General features: G+C 36.1%; 1 protein-coding gene across 1 annotated transcript in view; it reads right to left on the bottom strand.

The window, feature by feature from the left end:
- The window catches only part of LOC148948597 (uncharacterized), a 196,676-nt gene that overhangs the window by 74,351 nt on the left and 102,585 nt on the right, over positions 1-19,740 (bottom strand). The window contains exon 4 of the mRNA XM_089094492.1: positions 7,575-7,645. Coding sequence (XP_088950618.1) covers positions 7,575-7,645 — 71 coding nt within the window. The remainder of the gene's footprint in view (positions 1-7,574; positions 7,646-19,740) is intronic.

The following is a 19,740-nucleotide window of genomic DNA, read 5'->3' as shown; positions in this document are numbered from 1 at the left end:
ACATACAACAAGTAATAATACAAATTAATCAACAGATCTTCAAGCCAGTAATGCCTAGATTGAATATCAAAATCAAACTTAAAACAAAAAAAAAAAATTTTGCTTTTAAAGTTTAAATGATACTTAAAAGGAACAGAAATTACATAAAAAATCAATGCAAACAAACATACAATAGATATTAAATGTAAATTAATAAATAAATCTTAAAACGAGTGAAACTTAAATTGAACATGCAAATCAAGCTTGAAACGAACAAAAATCACTACAAACAAGAGTTTGGGTATGGCCTCCTTCTCTCACTGTAAAAGTCTGCGTTGAAAAAACTTGAAAAACAAGTAAAAAGAACTGTTTTTCCACTGAAAAACAAGTTTTTTCAGTTGAAAAATTTTGTTTTTTTTTTACTTAGTTTCTGATCGTTTTTTAAATAATGCCAGGAAATCTGGCCCCACCTCCACGGTGAAATCCCCCTCCCCATGGAAATATTATCTAGACAATTCAATCTCGGTGAAAATTTACATCGGACAATTACCCTTAACAACTCCACACGAAAAAATTGAGTCAGAAAAGAGAAAGCAAGACAAATAAAAGGAATTTTATATAGAAGTTCTGGCAAAGCCCCCCGGTGTATAGTTTCCCCTGACAAGTTCAACCCCTAGGACACTTCCCTCCCCATGTAAAATTTCCCCGTGGAAAACCCCCCAGCAGAAATTTCGTTCCCACCCCCACTCGAAAATGTATTCATACTTCCCAATAAGAAATACAATGCGTAAACAATGGGCAAATTTTATAACTTAAATACCTTTCCCCTGGGGCTGTGGGGGGTCAAGTCATATACAAAGGCATAATTATTGGTCCTTTCAACTATGATGAACAAAATGGTTATCTCAAAATTCTGATCAAACGATTTTGGAAAGCAAAGGGGCGAGGGAGGAAGCCTAGTTGCCCTCCAATCTTTTTAGTCACTAAAAAAGGGCACTACAACTTTTAATTTCCGTTCGGATGAGCCGCAAAAAATACAAAATTCCGTATTTTTGCAGATAGAAGCTTGAAACCACTACAGTAGGGATTTTTGATACGCTGAATCTGATGGTGTGATTGTATTTAGATTCTATGACTTTTACGGGGTGTTTCCCCTTTTTTCTAAAATCTGGCAAATTTTCTCGGGCTCGTAGCCTTTGATGGGTAAAACAATTAATGAAATTTATATATTTGAAATCAGTATAATAATCCAATTCTTTTGATATATTTCTATGGCATTTTTTAGAGTTTCGGTAACAATTGAGCTGGGTCACTCCTTACTTACAGTTCGTACCACGAACTGTTTGACTAAAAAGTGAACTAGAAGCCAAAATTGAACAGTAAACGTACTGCTCATACGTTCTTTCAAACTCGAATGTCGGCTAAATGGGTCAGCTTCTTCTTGCACATCACCACATTTGTATAATAATTTCTCACCAAGAGCGTTGAAGAACACTACAGATGTGGGACAATCTGAGATGGGTGCAAAACCATTTATTTGATTGGGTGTGTGTGGGGGAGGGACAAAATATGCAAGATACTAGGGCACGACTTTTTCCTAACATTTCGGCATAGGAAGTGTAATTTGTTCTGCGTGGATCCAACTCCGTGTAATAACCAACGTATGTTAGTCCACGCTTTATCTCGCGTGTCTGTGTGAGGGGGGGGGGACGACTCAGGGATGGTCAAAACATAGAAATGAGTCCATATTCGTGATCTATGTACCAGATTTTCCTATCACCGACTTTTTAAAAGTGCAATATTTTTTTTAAGTAGCTATTTTAGAAGAAAAGACGAAAAAACGTTAATTTTGCCTCGACCAATTTTGGCCGGTTTTTTATATGCTGTAGGGAATTTTTCCCGGTTCGAATGATACTAAAATCAAAACTATTGTAATTTATTTGAGGTAACCCGTCAAATTAATTTAGATTGACTGTACTATTCATGCATTCATAGTTTAAGCGACTTAATCTTCTTAGCAATAATTTTCAAAAAAAAAAACTTTTCTATTGGCAATATTATAGAATATTGGTCAGTTTTTGTGCGGAATAAGTTTTACCAGCGTTTCCAAACCGAACCGTGAAAAACAAGATGCGGAAACTACTTTGGTAAAATCCATAATGTTTTCCGCAGTTAAAAATTGAAAGATGTTGCAGAAACCTGCAAATAAATTTTTTAAGGACCTGTCTTGACCTTTCATTGTGCAATATTTCACAAGTATCCTCCATGGGGCACTCTAATTGTTTATTTTGCATCTACCGCTAGCCAAAGGCGGATATCGGCTTTTGTTTGTTACACTCGAATTTGAACGTGTCCTGTGCAGGGTTGCCACCCATAGTGATTTATCACTATTTCTAGTGATTTTTTACATTCCCTATACATTTCAATTCCTAACATTTCGGCATAGGAAGTGTAATTTTGTTCTGCGTGGATCCAATTCCGTGTAATAACCAACGTATATTAGTGCACGCTTTATCTCGCGTGTGTGTGTGAGGGGGGGGGGGGCGACTCAGGGATGGTCAAAACCACTGTATATATAATTAGGTCAAAACCTAATTAGGTCATAATAATAAGGTCAAAACCTAATTATATAAACAGTGGTCAAAACATAGAAATGAGTCCATATTCGTGATCTATGTACCAGATTTTCCTATCACCGACTTTTTAAAAGTGCAATATTTTTTTTTTTTAAGTAGCTATTTTAGAAGAAAAGACGATAAAACGTCAATTTTGCCTCGACAAATTTTGGCCAGTTTTTTATATGCTGTAGGGAATTTTTTTCCGGTTTGAATGATACTAAAATCCATACTATTGTAATTTGTTTGAGGTAACCCATCAAATTAATTTACATTGACTGTACTATTCATGCATTCCTAGTTTAAGCGACTTAAACTAGTTCTTCTAAGCAATAATTTTCAAAAAAAACTTTTCGTACACCTTGGGCTCCAAAAAGGCTTCAGAATTTCATTCTATTTGCAAAATTTTTTATCTAAGACTCTGAAATCACCTACATAATCCAAGTGTAGGAGAGTTTTACATTCCCATTCGATTCCAAATTGTCCCATAGCCTTTGTCGGGTTACTTAGGACACAGTTCATTAATGTAATTTATAATAACAGGGATAGTATAGAACCATGCTCAATCTCCTGATTTAATACCAAACCAGCAACTAACCGTACCTCCTACCTTAACCCCAGCAAAGTTGCACACATACATAGTACTAATCCCTTTAATGTACATATCTGGTACCATACAAGGATAGGACCTTCACTAAAGCTCTCCGATCGGATGAATAAAATAAATGCCTGTTCATAATTAATAGATCTGAGGCCTAAAGGGATCTAATAATTTATATACTTCTCAATTATTAATCTAAGTGTTAAAATTTGTTTGACGCATCCTCTCATTTTCTAAAACCAAGCTGTTCTTCTCTTTAAAGTACCAAGGACATCAAAATCAAATATTTGTCTGCCACCTGACCCCATCTTAGGTCTATACTTGAAAACCAGGATTTCCTATGATTTTTCTATTGGCTGTTATACAATATTGAAGGTCAGTTTTTGTGTGAAAAAAGTTTTACCAGCGTTTCCAAAACGAATCGTTAAAAACAGTATGCGGAAACTACTTTGGTAAAGTCGATAATGTTTTCCGCAGTTAAAAATTGAAAGATGTTGCAGAAACCTGCAAATAAATTTTTTAAGGACCTGTCTTGACCTTGTGTGATTTTTTGTGTGATTTAGTGATTTTTTACACTCCCTAAACATTTCAATTCCTAACATTTCGGCATAGGAAGTGTAATTTGTTCAAACAAAAAAATCATTAAATTTGCACATAAATCACTAGATTACTGAAGAAAGTCACAAAATCAACCAGAAAAAACTAAAATCTAATGATATTTTTTTTCGCCGGGAGGCATCCTGGTCATGTGTTCATTTCTTTTATTGGTTTCTGAAGTGAAGCAATAAATTCAATATTTGTACTGTAGGTGATGCAAGTTAAGCAATAAAAGTGATAGTTTAGGAATAAATATTTGAAAGGGATAAATATGACAAAAATAGGGTAATTGGTCTTTCCCAAAAAGATGCTCTCATAGGTAAGTCAACAACTAATAATTTGAAGCATTGAACAATTTTAAAAATAAAAAAAATAGTATCTGGCTTACAGTCTTAGCTATTCCGTGATACATACACTTCTTTCCAATTCCCGTTTGCTATCAAGGTGCTAGGATTAGCCTATACTTCACTCATCCAAACACTGGATTTTTACCCAGTTTATTGCCAATTAATGGCTGTGTTTACACTCTGCTGCAGCAATCAGGAAAGTTGCACTTTCTAGAGCTCTTTCATAATATATCTTTCGTTCATTTTGTGCAGATTTTTACTGCACATTCTTTATTTTTAAATTGACAGGCGCTTTCATTAAAAATTTAATTCTCGGTTTTTCTTTCTTTTTTTTTCAAGACGTATATAGTTGTGTAAGTTTCCATTTAACAAATTTAAAGAATTAGTTTCATTTTTGGTATCCTCGGTACTTTAAAAGAACAGTGCTGTTACAACCTTGAATACAGGCGAATATCAATCGACCATTCTTTTTTTTATGTAAATATTATTGTATTGTATTTTATTTTAAGAGCTTTAAAGAGCTTGTTTGTTTAAATAAATGGATTTTGAGCTCATTTATAAAAAAAACTTCTTTTCTGTTGATTGAAAAACCAAAATAAAAACAGGACATCAAGAATCAATGCAACCAGATTTGCTTCCTGATTGCGGTTCCCTTGCTTCTGAAATTTTAATTGATTAATGGCTTGAATTTTGAAAGCAGATCAGCATAAAAATAATATAATTCGCTCGAGAAATCAATAGAAGCTCATTTTTCTACAAAAAATATATTGCCCTTGATAAGCTCCCATTGGTCCCATTAAGTCAAAATTTAAAATCAATTTGTCCCCCTCCGTCCAATATTCCCTCAAAGGTTCAATTGGTTCCCTTAAGCCGTTGATTTCCGTCCCCGAATACTGCATATATGGCATTTTGGTTACCTGGATGCACAATACGTTTTTTGATTTAGCTCTACCCTTTCCCCTAAGCCAGAATTAAGTATGCAGTTGCCCCCCCCCCTCAACAGTCACAAAAAGTGTCAGTTTAAAGCCCTAAAATATTCCTGAGATATTGCATATACGACACATCGACAAACTGGCAACAAGTAGAGCCTTTTGATGTATATAGCTACGTAACCGTGCATATATCAAAAGTCTTATAGGAGCTTATACCGCAAAAAGTTTATTTATGTATGGATTTGAGACACAATTGGTCAGCCCTGTTCCTGCCCTCAAGACTAAATTTGAATTTCGCCGGGCCAACACTCCCCTTCCCTTCATCAACCGTGTCAGAAAGTTTCAACGGTTCCATTGCAACTGAACCACCGTGTAACTTAACCCCAAGTAACCGAACCACTGTAACAAAACCCCCATGCGACTGAACCACCGTACAACTGAACCCCCATGCAACTGAACCACCCTGCAACTGAACCCTCGTGCAACTCAAACCTGTTCAGCTGAACCCCCATGCAACTGAGAACCCGAGCAACTGAACCACCGTGCAACTGAACCACCGTGTCACTGAACCACTGTACTCAGTTTTTCAGTATTCTAAATGTACGAGGCAATATCATCGGGTAAAACACAAGTTGTTTTTTAAAGTCATGATATAAATTTCTGCCAAAATGATTCATAAAAAAGCTCTGTTTAGTTGTCACAAAAACAAAGAAAATTGGACGCACCAAACCATTAAAGCTATATTTATTTCTCCTTTTTTATGTCTGTTACTGGGGTTCCCTTCGCCCTTTCACCATGAGGCGGAGTTGGGAATGAGGAAAAGGCAGCCCCCCTCATATACAGAATAAATTCTGCGCTTTTTGAGGTTTAATCATTTTTATAGCTTGGCATGTCTAAACAAATATAAGACAATCAAATTCACTAACTATTCGATAAAACGGAAGGCTACTAAATACAAAATTGTGACATGGCTACACTATTATAGACCCTTGTAAAAAGGGCACTATTGGAATTGGGAACTTATAACCGTGCAATAAGAACCGCGGATTTTACTCTCCATATTTTCCAACAATAATAACTTATGTTTCTTAAAATTCTTATGAACTGGGAGACCAAGATGTGTCAGCTTATCACAAGGCTTAACTTCAGTACCATTAAAATCTATAGTTACATCATCAACTATAGTCGCACAAAACTGATTGAAAATAATAACTTCACATTTTGATGCATTTAGGGTAAGCCCAAGTTAACGGTAATTTTCGGGAATTTAAGTGAAACAATTTCCTAACCCACTAATGGTCCTACTAGCATTAAAAACATCATCTACCTGACATCGCATCGATAGATCAATGTCTTGTATAAATGCAACAGGAAGAGAGTTGGCAATGAGCTGGTAACGTTGCGATATTACACACTGTGGGTGAAATAATCGAACCCTGTTCGATGGGATATTCATATGTACGAGATAAACTAGGTCATTGTTCTTCTAACTATTGAGGTTCTGTATAGCGAGCTGCGTTTTTAATGCATTGGGACACCGCTTTTCCCATTGAACTGAAATCTCTCATGATTTCTTTTATAGCTGATTAAATTCATAACAAAGCATTGAGTCTCAAGAAACATTCCCTTCTCTCCCCCTAGTTTTGTTACACAAGGTAATATTGACCATCACATTAATTTAAAGAAAAAAAGAAGGGGCAGATGACAGATCATTGCTACTCATGCAAAAAAGCGATTTTCCTTATTTTTCAAAATGGGGGGCTAAAAACCTCCAGTTCAGGATTCTTGACAAAGATGATTCCAATAGTGCAATCTTCATTTCGATCATATTTAAAGAGTTTTAAGCTTTATTTTCAAAATTTTCTATTTCCTCCATCAGTAAGCTCTCTGAAAGCCCAACCCCAACCCAAGCATAGTCTTCACTCTGAAAGACTTCAGAGTGAAGGTTAATTCACATCCAAGCTATAAAAATGATTATAGCCAAAACTTGATTATGCCATAGGCTAGTATGAGTTGCTGCCCAGAAGCTTTTCCGAAGACCAAACATAAGGGTAAGGAGGTCATTGCTAAGGCTCGTCCCCGGGCCTGGCCTGAACTATCATCTGTCATGCCAGTTTCAAATAGGTTTAAGTGGTACCAAAATCTTCACTAAATATCAGTCCGGATGACCCCTCTTTTAACTCGTTATCGTCAATCCGAAAATTTGCGAGGGTATATCTGGCATAAAAACGTCATTTTTAATTATAATCTTACCAACACTGCTAGTTGATTTGGTACAATTTTTCAAATGTTTTCTTTTTCAGCCCTAAGTTTAATTTTCAAAATATCTGGCATATCTTCACGTCCTAAAAGCAAATATCCAAAGAATGAAAAAACAAAACTATTGCAACAGTTCCCCAATAGGTCGATGACAAGTCAAGCTCAAATGGGGCTAACTAACCTAGCGACAAATATTTTTTACTTTTAAACTAATGAATTAAAAATAACAGAAAAAGGAACATACTTCGCAATGAGTGAACGAGTGTCAAAATCCAGACTCTTCATTGACGTATTCACAGCTAAACATCCGACATACTGAAAAAGCAAAACCATTCTTTGAGAAAAAATATGAAAAGTCATCACTGGTCAGGAAGTATACATTTCTAGGATATCATAATCAGAATCTTGTTTAAAAGCTACCCTTTTATCTTGAAAGCCCTATGCCAGCCAAATATTTTGAAGCGCAATCTAGTTCACAAAGATTGTAAAAGAAAATCAAATATATGCGAGGACCTCCGTAAGCCCTTCCTAAAGGAAATACAAACTAGCCTAGATCAGGTCCCGCTCGTTCTACTAGTTCTAGCTTTAGTTGTTCTGTTCATGAGAAGAAGACTGTGACAGTCTTTCCACAACTCTTAAGCTGAGGACTTGCCCTGGTCGTTGCAAGAAAATCCTCTATGAAATCAAGATTTTGACATTGTTGTGACAAGAAAAAGAGGAGTTATGTACTTCGATATATTGTTTATGCCGCATGTACAGTAGGTCCGCCAAAATGCATCATGTCTTGATCCTCACTTCAAGAAAATACAAATTTCTCCAGATAATCGTTTCTCCTGTGAATGAAAATAGAAACAGAGATCGGCTTGGCCTTGCTGCCAGCCGAATCTGCAGTAGTAGATACAAATGCCGTCACAGTTTTTTTTTTTTAAGTCAGCCTCAGCTGATTCTGTGGGGCTAACATGACTAGTTGCTTATTGGTAACGTGTGCCATGTTTTGACAACCACCCCATCTAGCATAGTTTGAAATGGTTTAATAGAGAACCTGTAGCACTGAGAAAGATTGACAATTCTTTGCACTGGGGGGAATAACAGGGGTTCTGAGAAATACCTGAAAGGGTCGCCATAAAATTTGTGAAAGTGTCTACTGCATCTGTTCCTTCAACCAGTACTTTCCCAGTGACCTGTAAGTTCAACAGTCTAACTGTTTGGCAAAAATACTGACATTCTTCAACAGCAATAAAACTATTAGTTTCTGAAAATAGCTGGAAGTTTAAAAGTTTTTTTTTTCGAGCATCTACTTGCTAATTTCGTTTTCTTTTTTTGTACTTATTTTACTTTCTAAAAAGAAAGACTATAATGCAGGAGAAAATGGCTCCGAAATATCAATTTCAGGTATCGCTGATGTTTTATGTCAGAGAATCTTTCAGAGGACAGTCTTCTAAAACGCAACAAGGTATATTTTTATAGGAAGAAATCATTTAAGGAATCTTCTCTCCTTTTATAAGTAGGTGTGTATATAATTTTCATAAGGTAGCAGAATTTCTTCAGTGTTCTAATTGTTCCCACAAACTCAATATTTTATGCAATCCAGAAAAAAATGGGATTGAAGTCCAGCCAAGAGTTTCATAAGTTTTCAGTGAGACATCAAACTTTAATCCCAACTTCTCACAGAAATTAATTTCTGCGCGAAATAATTTTAATTCCTGCACGTTCCAATGGGAGACACGGCCATAAGTGCACTAGTAATTTTATGTTATGATTGAAATTTTTGGTTGAATTAGAAATTGACGAAGTTCCTCGAAAAATTAGTTTGGTTAGGGAGACAACTAAAATAGAATTAATTTTTTTTTCAAAGCCACTTGACTGTCAATCAATTATGGACAATTTACTTTCATCATATCTAAAATGACACTTTTGTGATCTTATTAGCTCAATTGCCAGATTTTTTTTTTTGTTTATTTCCGAAGACCGTGTAAACAGCTTTTACATTTAAATGGGTATACAGCTTTTTGTCACTATCTTTTTGGAAGCTATTCCTACCTAGATACTCAGTTTACTAGAATATAGTTCACGCCATCAACTTAACGTTTAAGCTATGAACAGAAAGAAACTTCTCAGAAATAAACTATAACAAAATATTTTAGTGTAGCACTATTCCCTTCTTCAATGCGAGCCCCACCAATTTCTATATAAAAGCAAAAATTCAAAGCGATCGATTGGATAAAAATTCTATGTATGTCAACAGCTTCTTAAAAAACTTTCAATCTTCTAGAAATTTCAAAATGTAAAAAACCTTTAACAGTGGGACCTCTGAATGAAAACTTACTAAACTAAACCTCGGCTTCAATTAAACGTTGACGCATTGTTTCAAATTTTGCGCACATTTTTATTTATTTTTTTTATCTATTTTCTACTCTAGTTATCTGCTAAGCAAAGAGAGTACCTTTGTTTTAAAGATACTTATATTGGAAAAGCTTTAAAAGTTTTATGAAAAGTATTATGTTAACATAAAGTGCCAAATTTTGGCCCAAAGATGGACAAGTACCACGGATCCCTTAAAGTGTCAAGATGACACCAGAAGCGTCACTTCGGGAACCATGCTTGTGCGAAAGGAATAGTACACTAATTAATTTCTAATGTATAATATATAAATAATTTCTTATACAACAGGTTATACAAGAACAAAACAAACAAACATATACATGAACATAGAAACTCACATCTGATAAACGAAAATTATTGTAAAGTACAAACAAAACCAAATATGAGGATATAAATGCAACACAGGTCCAGGTAAATTGTTGTATGATATTGTTAAGGTCTTTAACTACCTTCTGATTCTGTATTTTACTGAAAAACAACTTTATAGTTTACATTTTTATATAGTTTACAATTTTATAGTTTTCGTTTTTCTAGAAGTGTTTTTTTTCTTCTTTTGTTACTTTCTAGCATGTGTTAACACTTCAATCTAGTTTCTCTCTCTCTCTCTCTCTCTCTCTCTCTCTCTCTCTCTCTCTCTCTCTCTCTCTCTCTCTCTCTCTCTCTCTCTCTCTCTCTCTCTCTCTCTCTCTCTCTCTCTCTCTCTCTCTCTCTCTCTCTCTCTCTCTCTCTCTCTCTCTCTCTCTCTCTAGTTAATATTTTTACTCTAGTTAATATTTTCAAATTTTTTACAGAATTTAAAAATTTTACGAAACATTCTATAAAGCCCTTGTCAAAATCACATTTTGCTACTTATAAACCCACAAGGAAAAAGATGTAGAGCAGGTTACACATACCAAAGATAGTTAAAACTTAAATGGAAGCCTTGGACAGAGAAGATTTTCCAAACATAAATCAAAAGAGGTTAAAGAAATCGGGAAAACCTTTATGTATTTTAAACGTGTAATCTTTACATCTGAATAGATTTCCTTTTAATGTATTCTGATTTTTAGAACGAACCTTTGACGTTCCTAAAATCTCAATCTGAATTTACTCTTGAATATTCTATTTACGAAACTCATACAATAAACATTAAACACAACAAACGCCCTAGGAAGGCACAGTGCGCCTGAAACAAACTCTGAAAACAAAATCCCCCGCTCCTTACACTGAAGTTTAATGGAAGTATAGTTAGTCGGTGATTACTAGTTTTTTTTTTCTATTTACCTGCTAAATTTCAAAACGTTTAAATGAAAGTTCTGCCGTGTAAACGAAATAACAAAAGGGGCATATTCATTCTCGGAGCACTGCAATAACAGGAACAAAGAAAGATACGGTTAGAAGACAAACGAAATCGAGAAGAAAAACGCCGTTGCTTTGTTCGATGGCAACAAGCTCTGGCACAAAACCTATTAGCAACCTACAAAGATACCGTAGAACCCGCAAGTGTTAATTACAAGTCATTGGGACTCTTCAACGTTGTAATTATTCACTGCGGAGCCCTCCATTTGCCAGAAGAAAGAGTAGCAAACAAAGGTGATTCATTTGGATATTGCTGCTTGGATGGTCGAATTGTATTGCCACCCCCAGAATTTCCGAATAAATCGGCTTACCTTTTTTTTTACAGCCATTGTACTTTTTGAACCTCGATGAAGCTCCTTTAAATTTGAGATCTCTCGTAACTTAATGCATATGTCGGAAAATACTACGAGACACAAACAACTATGCAAATGATTATATGGAATGCGAGAAATAGAGGATGATATTAATCAAGGTCCTGTTCACTGGCACAACAACCTAAAAACATGCAGCTCATTTTTACTGTGCCAGATGGTGTTGATTATAGATGGTTAAACCCTCCGGTATGTAATGAAGTTTGCTTTGTTCTTACTCTTAATGCTGACCATATTTTTCCGTCAAATAAATTGGCAAAATGTTGTCAGCTTAAAAAATACCGACCATCGTGCAGAGATATTTACCTACCCATTATTTTATCCATCTGGAACATCACGATGGACCGCTAATATGCGACTTCAAATACCTTATGCAAGTCTTCCACAGCTAGCACGGCTTTGATTAGCGTAATATCGTATCGCCTTCCGACCTAAACACGCCAAAAGCCTTTCTCTACAAGCTGTAACACCCGACCTATCTCAGATAGGTTTTAATGCTTTATATTTTGGTGGAAAACTTTCCCAACAATATACTATCGATACATATATTCGTGTTGAACGTGATCGTATCCAATGAATAAAATTAAACCAGAAAATTATTAAGGCCGATCACTACATAGGTACTACACAATTTATCAACGACTAAGCTGCGAAACAGAATGCAGTTATAAGTGAAAAAGTAATACTACCGTCATCATTCATCGGATCAAAACGCTACTATACAGAACATTTCGAAGATCCCCTGGCTATTGTTCGTTGCCTTGAACCCCCATATTTCTTTATAACTATGACTTGCAATCCTGATTGGCAGAAATCAAAGAAGCAGCACATATTATATCTGATCTTAGTTTATCATAGAGCAGTCCATTCAACATCGTCCCAATCTCGTTGCTCCAATTCCGAAAAAAAATTTGATGAAATAATCAATGATTTGGATAAAAGACACATATTTGGAAAGGTGGCAGCATGTGTATACAATTGAATGTCAAAAACGTGAACTACCACATATGCATTTACTACTGATGATAAGTCCTGGTGATCGAATCCATAGCCCAGTCGAAATTGATGATCTAACTTCCGCTGAAATACCAAATACCAACGACCCTGTATTACAAGAATTAGTATTAAAGTGGATGATTCATAATCTTAGCGGAGTTGAGTTAAATCTAAATGTCATTTGTATGATTAACAAAAATGGAAGATTGCAGGGTCGGTTCGGTTTTTTCATGTTTTGTTTTTTTTCTTTATTACAGGTTTCACGGCTTCGTCACAAATGATTTGCCGCTAGTCCTGGTAATTACCTCATTTTCTGAAACTGAGGTATTCGTTATACCTTCTCTTGAACGCGTCAAGGGAAGGATTTTCCGGGAAAACCTTTGCCGGCAATCTACTCCCTGTGGCAACCGATCGCCGGGCGAAACTCGTTTTCAGATATTCTTGGCGGGGAGTACCTTGCTCAAGGTAGTTCTGACGAGCTGTACTTCGGCGATTTGATCGCAAGGGCTTTTTTTATCATGAACGAGCTTCAATAGCTCCTCTGATGGAGGGTTATACAAGTACTTGTAGAAAACCGACATGAACGCCACATCGAGACGTTCCTGAACCAAATGTGGGGTTTTAGCATTCGCGTTGCCAGAGGTTGCTGCACGCACTGCTCTATTTTGAATATGTTGGAGTGGAGCGATGTGGCTTTTTGGTGCACCAACAAAGAGAGGACATATGACAGGTCTGATGCACGAATTGAAAAGTGGCAGAATAGAATCATCAGGGAGAAAACTTTTGCATCTTGGGATAACTCCTAATTTCTTGTTGCAAGAGAATCTAATTTTACTGAGATGCTTAGTCCATGAGAGATCCGAAGAGAAATTAACTCTAAGCAGGCGCAGTGCATCAACTCGCGTTATTGCCTCTTCTTTGAAGACAAAATCAGGATGAGCCCTCATATTACGCGCCTTAGAAATTAGGAGCTCTTTCGTTTTCGATGCGTTAAAACTTACAAGCCATGCATCTGCCCACGCCTCATTTTCCTCCAGATCAGCCTGAAGCTCCTTGTGGGGTTCACTGGGATGTTAGTCTATTGCGATTGATGTTTTTGTTGTCGTGTCATCAGCAAAGTGATTAGGTTTTTTCACAAGGTTGTCCCCTAGGTCGTTTATGAACACCAAGAAAAGAGTTAGCCCAAGAATACTTCTTTGTGGTGCTCCTGATAAAACTGGGTGTTCTTTTGACATGAAGACGTCGAGGACAACTTGTAATGATCGTTGACGAAGAAAGTCAGCAATCACCTCAAATAGTCGACCATGAATTCCATAGGCTTTCAGTTTGCAAAGAAGTCCCTTGTGCCATACACGATCAAAGGCTTTTCCCCTGAGAAAGGAGCTCAACCTACTCTTGATACTGTGCAATCAGACAGTCTAACGTACACCGTTTTCTGCGAAAACCGTATTGCGTGTCTGCCAACAACAGATGTGACTCCAGGTATTGGTAAAAGGTCTTATTAATGACGCTTTCATAAACTTTACCTACGCAAAACAGCAGACTTATTGGACGATATGATCCTACGTTAGTAAGGCCAAACTCTGCCTTTGGAACAGAGACCACATCGGCTGTGATAATTAAAAGGGCGCCATACGCCATTTTTGTAACTTTTCAGGAGAGCCCAAAAAACGGAAAAATGTTTGTCCGTGGTGCATGTCTCTTTTTAGTCTTCAAAGTTTGTCCTCGTCCAAAAGTGGCGTATGTCTCTTATTTATCTTCGTAACGGTAAGAAATAGGGCAATTCTGACTGCACTATACGATTTCTTGTGCTAAGTTTACCCATAACAAATACATAAGTCATTTTCGATCAAAATGGCACATGTTGCCATTTTGATTATCACAGTTGTCGGATGTGAGGAAGGTCAAAAGTGGTGTATGTCTCATTTTTATCTTCAAAATGGTACGAGATAGGACAATTCTGATTGCACCATTCGATTCCCCGTGCTACGGTTACCACCGTCCTACATATACATACCTTATTTTTGACCAAAATGGCATATGTCGCCCTTTCAATTATTACAGCCGAAAGGAGACACGTTCTCTACACTTATCTCCTTTTTGACCCAGCTACGATCTGCTTCCAAAAGTGGCGTATGTCTCTTTTTCATCTTCGCAACGGTAGAGGATAGGAGAATTCTGACTTTACCATTTGATTCCTCGTGCAGGGTTTACCCATGACACACACATAACTCATTTTCGACCAAAATGGCATATGTCAGTAGAAGGGGGTCTTATACTCGTGACAGCACACCAAATATGGGCATAGAATACTGACAGCACACCAAATATGGGCATAGAATACTGACAGCACACCATATATGGGCATAGAGTCATTAGGGAGAACACGTGGTTAATGGGGTCAATGACCTCTTTTTCCAAGGTCGATTTATTTGATGTTTCTGTGTGTAATAGCTCCGGGACGAAGGTTGCACATGGGCATTGAATTCTAAAGGGAGCAATGTTGTTGATTGCGTAATCGAAGGGGAAGTGAATGTCCGAGAACTTGATTGCGTAATCGAAGGGGAAATGGATTTCCGAGAACTTGATTGCGTAATCGATCGTAAATGTCATGGATGATCCAGAAATAGTATGTGTTATTGTTATTCGAGCCAGATGTTATGAGGTTCCCGGAAACAGTTAATGACACTTCCTTCCTGTTTGAGGCAGATGTTATGATCCGGAAATAGTATTTGTTATTGTTATTCGAGCCAGATGTTATGAGGTTCCCGGAAACAGTTAATTAATGTCTGACAGATGACGTCAAGTTAATTAATGTCCTTGCATTTCCAAAGAGAATTGTCACCGAGAAACAGTTAGATCACACATGATGTCATGATTGATTGATTGGCACAAAAGGGGAATTAATTTGTTGTTCTATAGAGAATTGATTCACGAAAGGGAAATTAATTTGTTGTTTCTAACAAGAGAATCGTTTCCAAGCAGACGTATTGATCTTAGCGCGCGAAAAGGTTTCCAAATAATTTGAAATGCATTGGCGCAGAGATGCCAAACAAAGGGAACATGCCGAAATTCCGTTTAGGGTTAATTTCGGCGAAACTGTTTTAGCTATTTTATGGAACTATTTCGGCAAAACAGCTAGTGACATTTTAAAAGGTGATTTTTGAAGAGATTTTGGAAGAGGTTTTGAGTGTGGTCGTTATAATACACAAGTTGTATTTTAACAGTGTTGTGAGGTCCTCTACCCCAACCCCAAAGGCGTCTCAAACCCCCCCCCCCCCCCCCAGGAAGCTCCCCCCGTCCTCAAAGGCCCCCCAAGCTCTCAAAGGGCCACCGGAGCCCCCAAAGGCCCAACCAGACCCCCAAAGGCCATCCCCGGGTCCCCCAAAGGCCCATCGAGCTCCTGAAGGACCAACGGGATCCCAAAAGCCCACCCAGACCCCCAAAGGCCATCCCCAGGCCCCAAATGTCCCCCAGGCCCCCCAACTGGCCCCCCCGGACCCCCAAAGGCCCTCCCTGTGCCCCAAAGGTCCTCCTCCGGCCCCCAAAGGCCCATCGAGCTCCCAAAGGACCAACGGGGTCCCAAAGGCCCTCCACCGGCCCCCAACTGCCCCAAATGCCCTCCCATGGTCGTCAAAGGTCCCCCGGGCTGCCAAAGGGCCACCGGTGCCCCAAAGGCCATCCACCGGTCCCCAGGCGCCCCAAATGCCCACCCAGACCCCCAGATGCCATCTCCGGACCCCAAAGCCCATCCCAGTAGTGGTTGGTTGTGGTTTACCTTGTCACAGTTACATTTTCTTGATTTTTCAAAGTTCATTTTGAATTTCTTTCGCTGAAATGCAAGAGTTGGAATATTTCAGAAGTGTTTGGTTATGGGTTAACTTGTCACAGATACATTTTCTTGATTTTTCAAAGTTCATTCTGAATTTCTTTCGTTGAAATGCAATAGTTGGGCTATTTCAGAAGTGTTTGGTTATGGTTTATCTTGTCACTGTTACATTTTTTTGATTTTTCAAAGATCATTTTGAATTTCTTTCGTTGAAATGCAAGAGTTGGACTATTTCATTAGTGTTTGGTCGTGGTTTACCTTGTCACAGTTACATTTTCATGATTTTTCAAAGATGATTTTGAATTTCATTCATTGAAATGCAAGAGTTGGAATATTTCAGTAGCGTTCGGTTGTGGTTTACCTTGTCACAGTTACATTTTCTTGATTTTTCAAAGTTCATTTTGAATTTCTTTCGTTGAAATTCAAGAATTGGAATATTTCAGTAGTGTTTGGTTGTGGATTACCTTGTCACAGTTACATTTTCTTGATTTTTCAACGCTCATTTTGAATTTCCTTTGTTTAAATGCAAGAGTTGGAATATTTCAGTAGTGTTTGGTTGTGGTTTACCTTGTCACATACAAATTATCATTAAATTTCAAAGATAAATTTGAATTTCTTTCGATTAAATTCAATAGTTGGAATATTTCAGTAGTGTTTGGTTGTGGTTTACCTTGTCACAGTTACATTTTCTAGATTTTTCAAAGTTCATTTTGAATTTCCTTTGTTGAAATGCAAGAGTTGGACTATTTCAGCTGCGTTAGGTTGTTGTTTACCTTGTCAAAGTTACATTTTCTTGATTTTTCAAAGTTCATTTTGAATTTCCTTTGTTGAAATGCAAGAGTTGGAATATTTCAGTAGCGTTTGGTTGTGGTTTACCTTGTCACAGTTACATTTTCTTGATTTTCAAAGTTCATTTGAATTTCTTTCATTTAAATTCAAGAGTTGGAATATTTCAGTATTGTTTGGTTGTGGTTTACCTTGTCACAGTTAAATTTTCTTGATTTTTCAAAGTTCATTTTGAATTTCTTTTTTTGAAAAGCAAGAGTTGGAATATTTCAGTAGTGTTTGGTCGTGGTTTACCTTGTCACAGTTACATTTTCTTGATTTTTAAAAGTTCATTTTAAATTTCTTTAGTTGAAATGCAAGAGTTGGAATATTTCAGTAGTGTTTGGTTATGGTTTAACTTGTCACAGTTACATTTTCAATATTTTTCAAAGTTCATTTTGAATTTCTTTCGTTAAAATGCAATAGTTGGACTATTTCAGTAGTGTTCGGTTATGGTTTACCTTGTCACAGTTACATTTTCATGATTTTTCAAAGCTCATTTTGAATTTCTTTCGTTGAAATTCAAGAGTTGGAATATTTCAGTAGAGTTTGGTTGTGGTTTACCTTGTCAAAGTTACATTTTCTTGATTTTTCATAGTTCATTTTGAATTTCTTTTGTTGAAATTCATGAGTTGGTATATTTCACTGGCGTTTGGTTGTGGTTTAACTTGTCAAAGTTACATTTTCTTGATTTTTCAAAGTTCATTTTGAATTTCTTTTTTTCAAATGCAAGAGTTGGAATATTTCACTAGTGTTTGGTTGTGGTTTACCTTGTCACAGTTACATTATCTTGATTTTTCAAAGTTCATTTTGAATTTATTTAGTTGAAATGCAAGAGTTGGAATATTTCAGTAGTGTTTGCTTGTGGTTTACCTTGTCACAGTTACATTTTCTTGATTTTTCAATGTACATTTGAATTTATTTAATTGTAATGCAAGAGTTGGAATACTTAAGTAGCTTTTTCTAGTTGTTTTACTTGCCAAAGTTAAATTTTCTTGATTTTTCAAAGTTCATTTCGAATTTCTTTCATTGAAATGCAAGAGTTGGAATATTTCAGTAGTGTTTGGTCGTGGTTTACCGTGTCACAGTTACATTTTCTTGATTTTTCAAAGTTCATTTTGAATTTCTTTCTTTTAAATGCAAGAGTTGGACTATTTCAGTAGTGTTTGGTTGTGGTTTACCTTGTCACAGTTACATTTTCTTGATTTTTCAAAGCTCATTTTGAATTTCTTTCTTTGAAAAGCAAGAGTTGGAATATTTCATTAGTGTTTGCTTATGGTTTACATTGTCCCAGTTACATTTTCTTGATTTTTCAAAGTTCAATTGTATTTATTTAGTTGAAATGCAAGAGTTTGAATATTTAATTAGTGTTTTTTTATTTTTTACCTTTTCACAGTTACATTTTACTGATTTTTAAAAGTTAATTTATAATTTCTTTCGTTGAAGTGCAAGAGTTGGAATATTTCAGTGGTGTTTGGTTATGATTTACCTTGTCACAGTTACAATTTCATGATTTTTCAAAGTTCATTTTGAATTTCTATCGTTGAAATGCAAGAGTTGGACTATTTCAGTAGTGTTTGGTTGTGGTTTACCTTGTCACAGTTACATTTTCATGATTTTTCAAAGTTAATTTTGAATTTCTTTCCTTGAAAAGCAAGACTTGGAATATTTCAGTAGTGTTTGGTTGTGGTTTACCTTGTCACAGTTACATTTTCTTGATTTTTCAAAGTTCATTGTTAATTGATTTCGTTGAAATGCAAGAGTTGGAATATTTCAGTAGTGTTTGGTTTTGGTTTACCTTATCACAGTTACATTTTCTTGATTTTTCAAAGTTCATTTTGAATTTCTTTAATTGAAATGTAAGAGCTGGAATATTTCAGTAGTGTATGGTCGTAGTTTACCTTGTCACAGTTACATTTTCTAGATTTTTCAAAGTTCTTTTTGAATTTATTTCATTGAAATGCAAGAGTTGGACTATTTCAGTAGCGCTTGGTTGTGGTTTACCTTGTCACAGTTACATTTTCTTGATTTTTCAAAGCTCATTTTGAATTTCTTTCGTTGAAATGCAAGAGTTGGAATATTTCAGTAGTGTTTGCTTATGGTTTACCTTGTCAAAGTTACATTTTATTGATTTTTCAAAGTTCATTTTGAATTTCTTTCGTTGAAATGCAAGAGTTGGAATATTTCAGTAGTGTTTGGTTATGGTTTACCTTGTCACAGTTACATTTTCTTGATTTTTCAAAGTTCATTTCGAATTTCTTTCGTTGAAATGCAAGAGTTGGAATATTTCAGTAGTGTTTAGTTGTGGTTTACCTTGTCACATTTACATTTTCTTGATTTTTCAAAGCTCATTTTGAATTTCTTTCGTTGAAAAGCAAGAGTTGGAATATTTCAGCAGTGTTGGCTTATGGTTTACCTTGTCACAGTTACATTTTCTTGATTTTTCAAAGTTCATTTTGAATTTCTTTCTTTGAAATGCTATAGTTGGAATATTTCGGTAGTGTTCGCTTTTGGTTTACCTTGTCACAGTTACATGTTCTTTATTTTTCAAAGTTCATTTGAATTTCTATCGTTGAAATGCAAGAGTTTGAATATTTCAGTAGTGTTTGGTTGTGGTTTACCTTGTCACAGTTACATTTTCTTGATTTTTCAATGTTCATTTTGAATTT

The sequence above is a fragment of the Artemia sp. Qi Xiang Cuo genome, chromosome 9 (genome assembly GCF_049724085.1).
Source record: "Artemia sp. Qi Xiang Cuo chromosome 9, ASM4972408v1, whole genome shotgun sequence".
NCBI lineage: Eukaryota > Metazoa > Arthropoda > Branchiopoda > Anostraca > Artemiidae > Artemia > Artemia sp. Qi Xiang Cuo.
This window is presented reverse-complemented; position numbering and strand designations above follow the sequence as displayed.